This window comes from Pelophylax lessonae, assembly GCF_965119305.1.
Source record: "Pelophylax lessonae genome assembly, chromosome: 12".
NCBI classification, from domain to species: domain Eukaryota; kingdom Metazoa; phylum Chordata; class Amphibia; order Anura; family Ranidae; genus Pelophylax; species Pelophylax lessonae.
In genome coordinates this window covers 90,542,598-90,551,109 of record NC_138779.1, presented here as the reverse complement: position 1 = coordinate 90,551,109, position 8,512 = coordinate 90,542,598, and the positions used below count along the sequence as shown (strand labels likewise).

The 8,512-nt window shown below is 50.4% G+C and overlaps 1 protein-coding gene across 1 annotated transcript in view; it reads left to right on the top strand.

Moving 5' to 3' along the window:
• Window positions 1–71: 71 nt before the first annotated feature.
• Window positions 72–8,512, top strand: part of ATAD3A (ATPase family AAA domain containing 3A) — a 168,499-nt gene continuing 160,058 nt past the window's right edge. Inside the window, exon 1 of the mRNA XM_082273194.1 lies at window positions 72–358. Within this exon, the coding sequence (XP_082129320.1) occupies window positions 175–358 (184 nt within the window). The 5' untranslated portion in view covers window positions 72–174. The remainder of the gene's footprint in view (window positions 359–8,512) is intronic.

Sequence of the window (8,512 nt, the reverse complement as noted above, 5' to 3'; positions counted from 1 at the left end):
CAGGAAGCGGGGAGCCGGTCAGCAGTGAGCCAATCGCGTTCTGCCGCCGGCCGTGACGTAACAAGCTGTGGGTTCCTACGGAATATGACCTTGTCATGCGGGCAGCGCGCATGCGCGGAGCAGCACGTGTGTCAGTGAGGAGAGAGCGGTGACCGGGGCTCAGTCTCCTTTGCCATGTCTTGGTTATTCGGCTACAACAAGGGGCAGCAGGCACCCCCACTGGTGCCCGGCCTACCGGTGCCTCCGCCCGGGGGAGATGGAGACGGTGACAAGAAGAAGCCCAATGACAAATGGAGCAACTTTGACCCCACTGGCCTGGAGAGGGCGGCCAAAGCTGCTAGGGAGCTGGACCAGTCCCGTGAGTGACCTTCCCCTCCACCCTCCATGTTGTGACTTCTGTATTGTGGGTGCTGGACTGCCATGCCAACTACCCTTTGCCAGTGATCCCCTGTGTGCCCCCACCCACCTGTGCTGGAAATCTCTGGCGTGACCCTCCCCGTGCAAGAAGATTCCCGGGCATGGGCATTCTCCCCGTGCGGAAAGATTGCCTGGCATGGGCATTCTCCCCGTGCGGAAAGATTGCCTGGCATGGGCATTCTCCCCGTGCAAGAAGATTGCCTGGCATGGGCATTCTCCCCGAGCAAGAAGATTGCCTTGCATGGGCACTCTTTCCGTGCGGGAAGATTGCCTGGTATGGGCACTCTCCCTGTGCGGGAAGATTCCTCGGCTTGGGCTCTCTCCCCGTGCGGGAAGATTCCTCGGCTTGGGCTCTCTCCCCGTGCGGGAAGATTCCTCGGCTTGGGCTCTCTCCCCGTGCATAGAAGATTCCCTGGCATGGGCACTCTCCCCGTGCGGGAAGATTGCCTGGCATGGGCACTCTGCCCGTGCGGGAAGATTGCTTTGCATGGGCACTCTCCCCTGTGCGGGAAGATTCCCTGGCATGGGCATTCTCCCCGTGCGGAAAGATTCCCTGGCATGGGCACTCTCCCCGTGCGGGAAGATTGCCTGGCATGGGCACTCTCCCCGTGCGGGAAGATTGCCTGGCATGGGCACTCTCCCCGTGCGGAAAGATTGCCTGGCATGGGCACTCTACCCGTGCGGGAAGATTCCCTGGCATGGGCACTCTGCCCGTGCGGGAAGATTCCCTGGCATGGGCACTCTCTCTGTGCGGGAAGATTCCTTGGCATGGGCACTCTCTCTGTGCGGGAAGATTTCCTGGCATGGGCACTCTCCCCGTGCATAAAATTTCCTGGCATGGGCACTCTCCCCGTGCATAAAAGATTTCCTGGCATGGGCTCTCTCCCCGTGCATTAAAGATTTCCTGGCATGGGCACTCTCCCTGTTCATAAAAGATTTCCTGGCATGGGCACTCTCCCCGTGCGGGAAGATTCCCTGGCATGGGCTCTCTCCCCGCGCGGGAAGATTCCCTGGCATGGGCTCTCTCCCCGCGCGGGAAGATTCCCTGGCATGGGCTCTCTCCCCGCGCGGGAAGATTCCCTGGCATGGGCTCTCTCCCCGCGCGGGAAGATTCCCTGGCATGGGCTCTCTCCCCGCGCGGGAAGATTCCCTGGCATGGGCTCTCTCCCCGCGCGGGAAGATTCCCTGGCATGGGCTCTCTCCCCGCGCGGGAAGATTCCCTGGCATGGGCTCTCTCCCCGCGCGGGAAGATTCCCTGGCATGGGCTCTCTCCCCGCGCGGGAAGATTCCCTGGCATGGGCTCTCTCCCCGCGCGGGAAGATTCCCTGGCATGGGCTCTCTCCCCGCGCGGGAAGATTCCCTGGCATGGGCTCTCTCCCCGCGCGGGAAGATTCCCTGGCATGGGCTCTCTCCCCGCGCGGGAAGATTCCCTGGCATGGGCTCTCTCCCCGCGCGGGAAGATTCCCTGGCATGGGCTCTCTCCCCGCGCGGGAAGATTCCCTGGCATGGGCTCTCTCCCCGCGCGGGAAGATTCCCTGGCATGGGCTCTCTCCCCGCGCGGGAAGATTCCCTGGCATGGGCTCTCTCCCCGCGCGGGAAGATTCCCTGGCATGGGCTCTCTCCCCGCGCGGGAAGATTCCCTGGCATGGGCTCTCTCCCCGCGCGGGAAGATTCCCTGGCATGGGCACTCTCCCCGCGCGGGAAGATTCCCTGGCATGGGCACTCTCCCCGCGCGGGAAGATTCCCTGGCATGGGCACTCTCCCCGCGCGGGAAGATTCCCTGGCATGGGCACTCTCCCCGTGCATAAAAGATTTCCTGGCATGGGCTCTCTCCCCGTGCATAAAAGATTGCCTGGCATGACTGTTCCCACCCTAGAAGATCACTGGAATGAGCAAACCCCCCCCTCCCGTGTTGGAAGATACCAGACATGGCCACCCGACCCCCCAATGCAGCTGACCATGATGCTTAAAAACACGCATTGCACCACATGTTCTACTATCCATTTAAGATGTGAAGCGACCCCTAGACCTATCCAGTTCATTGGCGTGCAGTGAGGCATGAGCATTAATGCATTGCAATACAGAAAAATGCCCAGTACACATATAACTAACATCTTCACAAGCAGGGTGGATGGAGAAATCTCCTGGCCGCTGTCAGAATACAGATAGGGAAGTTTTCCAACAAGTCCCTTGTCTGACTTCTGTTTAGGAACGGCCGCACACTGATCACAATCCATCCAGTTCTGCTAATGCAGCAGAATTGTGTTCAGTGTATGGCCAGCTTTAGTCTGATTTTAGAATATAGATTTAAATTCAACTGTTTATGTAGCTGCTGATGTCCAAATCATGTAAGCAGAGCCAAGGTCTGAACTATATCATGTTTGTGTAACATCCTTGCCTAATACTAGTGCCCAATGCCTCCTGTACTGATGTGTGTCACATGTCAGTGGATTGAGCCATAGTTGCATCATTCATTCTAGTCTGCAATCTTTATCTCTACATTGTGGGTCACATGATCAATGAGGTCATAAGGAGCATTGTCTTTGTTATGGTATTCTGGTAGAGATGTTGCCTATATAGTACCCCCATTCTTCGTTTACATTTTAAAGACTGACCCTGATTGGTTGCTGCAGGCAAATATTAGCTACATTGCATGCTTCAGTTTTTGTTTTCATTTTCCTTTTCAAATTGTAACACATTTATTGCTGGGACAGTTGTGAATATGGCACAAAGCAGCAATCCGATCATCCACATTACCATGCTCTTGGTAAAGGTTTAACCACTTAAACACCGGAAGGTCTTACCCCCCTTAATTGTTTGCGTTTCATCACTGCGTTACTTAACCACTTAAGCCCCGGAAGATTTTACCCCCTTCCTGACCAGGGCCTATTTTGCGATTCGGCACTGCGTGACTTTAACGGAGAATTGCGCGGTCGTGCGATGCTGTACCTAAACGAATTTGACGTCCTTTTTTTTTTCCCACAAACAGAGCTTTCTTTTGGTTGTATTTGATCACTTGTGCGATTTTTCTTTTTTTTTTTTTTTTTTTTTTTGATCATGCGCTATAAACAAAAAAAGCGTCAATTTTGCAAAAATAACAATATTTTTCACATTTTTTTTTATATGAAATTCCCCAAAAAAAATGTAAAAATCAAAATTTTTTAACATTTTAGGCCAAATTTTTTTTTTTACCATATGTTTGGTAAAAAAAATCACAACAAGCGTATTTTGATTGGTTTGTGCAAAAGTTATCGCGTTTACTAACAAAGGGAAAGATTTTTGCCTTTTTTTTTTTTTTTTTTTTTTAGCGCGTAATGGCAGCGATCTGCAATTTTTTTTATTTTGCGGTGCTCCGACATTGCGGCGGACAGATCGGACCCTTGACTGACATTTTTGACACTTTTGGGGTTACCAGTGACATTACTACAGTAATCAGTGCTATGTATATGCACTGTTACTGTAAAAATGACACTGGCAGTGAAGGAGTTAACTGTATTGGAGAGGGAGGGGTTAAGTGTGTCCTAGGGGCGTGCTTCTAACTGTGATTGGCTGTGGCTTGATGTGTAAGAACAGTGATAGTTACATAGTAGAACCGTTTGATCATTATTCTTACACAGGGAGAACTGACAGGCGGCTTTGTTTACACTAGCCGCCTGCCTTTCTCCCGCTGCCACGGACGATCGCGAGTGCCCGGCGGACATCGGGTCCGAAGGGCACACGCGTGGGGGGGTCCGTGACCACGCGGGAGCGCGCCTCCGGCTGCGCGCGCTCGCTCCCAAAGCCCTCACAGGCTAGCGACGTAGGCCTACGTTACTCTGCCTGTTAGGGGCTGACTGCCAACGTAAATAGTCGTGCGGCAGTCGGCAAGTGGTTAAACTGACAATTGTGCGGTCGTGCGGCGCTGTACCCAGATAAAATTGATGTCCCTTTTTTCCCCACAAATAGAACTTTCTTTTGGTGGTATTTGATCACCTCTGTGATTTTCATTTTTTGTGCTATAAACAAAAAAAGAGCAACAATTCCCGAAGAAAAAAAAAAACACTATTTTTTACTTTCTGCTATATAACATTCCCAATAAAAAAATTTAAAATCAAATTTTTCATCATTTTAGGCCAATTTTGTATTCTGCCACACATTTTTGGTAAAAAACATACCAATAAGTGTATATTGATTTGGTTTGCACAAAAGTTATCACATCTACAAACTAGGGGGAAGATTTGTAATTTTTTTTTTTTTTTACTAGTAATGGCGGCGATCAGCTTTTTTTTTTCTCCCCGTGATTGTGACATTGCAGTAGACAGATCGGACCTCTAACTGACATTTCCCTAAAACGTCTTTCAGGACAGCACCTTAGAGAGATGGCTCCTCCCTCTCCTCATCAGGAAACACCCCATCCACCAGATTTTAAAAGGAGGCTTCTCCCACCATTCATCAGTTTTTGTGTTTCCTCCGGCCGAGGAACACCTCTGTGGGGAGCTGGGCTCTTAAGGTGCTATCCTGAGAGACCGGGCTTCCTACGTCCACCTACCCTTTTTTTTTGGAGACGGTTGCTTCTCCCATTCACGCGACCGACTGCAGTGCATGGGCTCCTTCTTCCTTTTCAGTGCTCTAGGCTGAGTCAGGACCCCGCAGAGCACAGCCCTGGGAAGGCATCTTGGAGGAGCGGAACGATTTTTCTTAGGCTTCCGCCGCCTTTTTTTCAAATTTGCCGCCATTTCTCCGGATCGAGTGACGCTCGTCCGGACCGGAAGTGAGGTTCCGGAAAGGGCAGCGTTCTGCAGGGGGCGTATGGCGTCATTTCCGCCGGACGCAGAGGAAGAAGGGAGGAGCAAGCTGGTGCCTTATTCCGGATCCGGTCCAGTGCAGGTGCGCTTTGGTCTCCGGAACCGGTACCGAAGCCACGGGTGATACCGCTGCCAAGCGATGGAAGCTTCTTCAGCGAGTGGGACAGGCACAGGCACCAGTAAGGCCCAGGTAAGGGGTATCTTTATATGGCCTATCTTACTGTGGGGTCTCTCTCCATCCCTTTTACTATCCCCCCGGTGGCTGGGGGCCTGTCAGGGCACATGGGACTTCCCTTTAAATGTCTTTCTGTGCACCTTTGGTGGCCCTGAGAATCAGGCTGACTTTTAAGAAGCATGTGTATGTTTTCCCATTCATGTCTTCCAGGCTAAAAGCTCTGAAACTGTTTTCAAGAGAAAGTGTCCTTCATGCAAAGCAAAGTTGTCGGAAAGTTGGAAAAAGACACTTTGCCAGGGATGTATTGATGCACTAGTAAAGGAAGAAGCATCTGCAGTTTGTGGCGATTTAGTCGCATCTGTGAGGAAGGAATTGGATGCTACCATCCAATCTTTTCGGTCATCCCTACAGGACCCTGCCCTGAGTCAGCCATCAGCCTCACTGTCCTCTCAGGGTTCACAATTGCTTCCTTCGGTGGGGACAGAAGGGGTTCCTTCCACCCAAGGAGATAATTCCCCCTCACATTCCAAGGAGGATTCAGAGGAAGAAGAGGAGGGAGGGGCACAAAGCAGGCCCACTAAATACAAACTATCCTTAGAGCAAGTGGATGGTCTCCTGAGGGCAGTTTATATCACCCTGGGTCTAGAGGAAGAAAAGAAGGAACTGTCCCTACATGACAAAATGTATGCAGGCTTGGAAGAGCCTAAGGGCCGTATCTTCCCAGTACATCAGACCATCTCAGATGCAATAAAACATGAGTGGACTGATCCGGAAAAGAAAACCTTCTTCCCTAAAGCCTTTAAAAGGCGATTTCCTTTTGATGAGGACCCAGGAGCTCCCTGGAATAAGATGCCAAAGATTGATGCAGCCTTCTCCCAGGTTTCTAGGTCAACAGACCTAGCATTTGAAGACATGGGAATACTGAGGGATCCCATGGATAAGAAGATGGACCAGCAACTTAAGAGATCCTGGCAATCCATCATGGGGAGTCTGAAACCTGCCATGGCAGTAACCTGTGTGTCCAGGAATCTGGAATACTGGCTTAGCCAGCTAAAAGCACACATCACAGCAGACTCACCTAAACAGGAAATTTTGGATTCCTTTTCCACGCTCTCCACGGCCATAGCCTTCATTTCTGACGCTTCAGCAGAGTCAGTGAAGATGACCGCAAGATCTGCAGCTTTATCCAACTCAGCCAGAAGGGCTCTTTGGTTAAAGACATGGCCTGGAGATACAGCTTCTAAAAATAAGCTATGTGGACTTCCTTTTCAAGGGGATCTACTATTCGGGCCTGGGCTAGACTCTGTTCTAGATAGAACAGCAGACAAAAAGAAGTCTTTTCCTGTGAAGAAGAAACAGGCAGCAAAGAAGCTTTTTCGACCTCAAAAAGCTCAGCAAAATAGCAGACCCCAGGAGAAGAGAAGAAACTGGTCGACACAAAAACCCAAAGGGAAAGGAGGTGTTCTCTTCCATCCTCCTGTGTCAACCAACAAAACACAATGACAAGACATTGCCGGTGGGAGGAAGATTGAGGGAATTCCTCCCCTATTGGGCAGCCATAACAGAAAATCAATACATTCTGGGTATGCTGTCCCAAGGCTACAACATAGAGTTTTCAGAGACGCCACCCGAAAGGTTCTTTGTCACAAACCTCCCAAGAGATGCAGATAAAGCCCTGGCTATGATGGACCTGTTAAAGGACCTGAGGCGACAGGGAGTTGTCTGTCCAGTTCCAGTGGAGGAGCAACATCAGGGATTCTATTCCCACATATTTTTGATAAAGAAACCATCGGGGGATTTTCGTCTTATACTGAATCTGAAACCATTAAACAGGTCAGTTCTGTACAAAAAGTTTCGAATGGACTCAATTCTTACAGTCAGAACCCTGTTAACAAAAGGATGCTTCATGGCATCAATCGACTTAAGGGATGCTTACCTACATATCCCTATTGCCCCTCACTCACAGAGATTCCTAAGGTTGGCAGTAAATCTGGGAAAGGAAATGCTCCATATCCAATTCAAAGCACTCCCTTTCGGGCTATCATCCTCCCCTCATATTTTTACGAAGGTAATGGCAGAGTGTCTAGCTCCCCTCCGCCTTCAGGGAATCTCTGTGGTGCCTTACCTGGACGACCTGCTTTTCTTTGCCCCGTCAAAGGAAAAACTTCAAGAGGACCTGCACAAGGCAAGAGGTCATCTAGAAGCTCTGGGATGGATAGTGAACATCAAGAAATCGAATCTCACACCGGCTCAGCGGGTTCAGTTCCTAGGGTTTCAGTTATGCTCTGTGGAACAAAGAATCTTCCTACCAGAAGACAAACAGGTCAAAATACAGAATTTGGTAGCAAGGCTACAAACAAATCAGTGGTGGTCGATCAGAGAGATCATGTCAGTCCTTGGAAACCTGACTGCATCAATTCCAGCTGTCCAATGGGCAAGGCTGCATTTTCGACCACTCCAATATTTCCTCCTCAGAATCTGGGATCACAATCCAGAGACTTTGGACTTAAAGGTAAAAATCCCCACCAAGGTCAAGAGGTCCCTTTGGTGGTGGAGAAATCGGACAACCTTGTCTCAGGGTTTGGCCTGGTCCTTCCCGGCAGACCAGAGGTTAACAACGGATGCCAGCAGGTGGGGGTGGGGAGCCCACTGGAACCAAAACCTGGCACAGGGGGTTTGGTCTCAGACCGAGACAAGAAAATCCTCAAATTGGAAGGAATTAAAGGCAGTCGGCCTAGCCCTAACTGCCTTCTCTCAAAATCTTCAGGGGACTCATGTTCAAGTCCTTTCAGACAACGCCACTACAGTGGCATATCTAAACAAGCAAGGGGGCACAAGAAGCAAAACCCTACAGCTTTTGGCAACGGAAATTCTGCAATGGGCGGAAAGGCAGTTACTTTCCTTGTCAGCAATCCACCTAAAAGGTACACTAAACAGTGTGGCGGATTATTTAAGCAGGCAGAAGATCCGAGAAGCAGAATGGAGCTTGAACCCAGAAGTCTTCATGTTGATAACCAAGACTTGGGGAAAGCCAGAGGTGGATCTGTTTGCAACGAAAGAAAACGCAAAACTTCCACTTTACTTCTCACTCCACAGAAGCGACAACTCTCTGGGAGTAGATTCCCTGGCACATCCC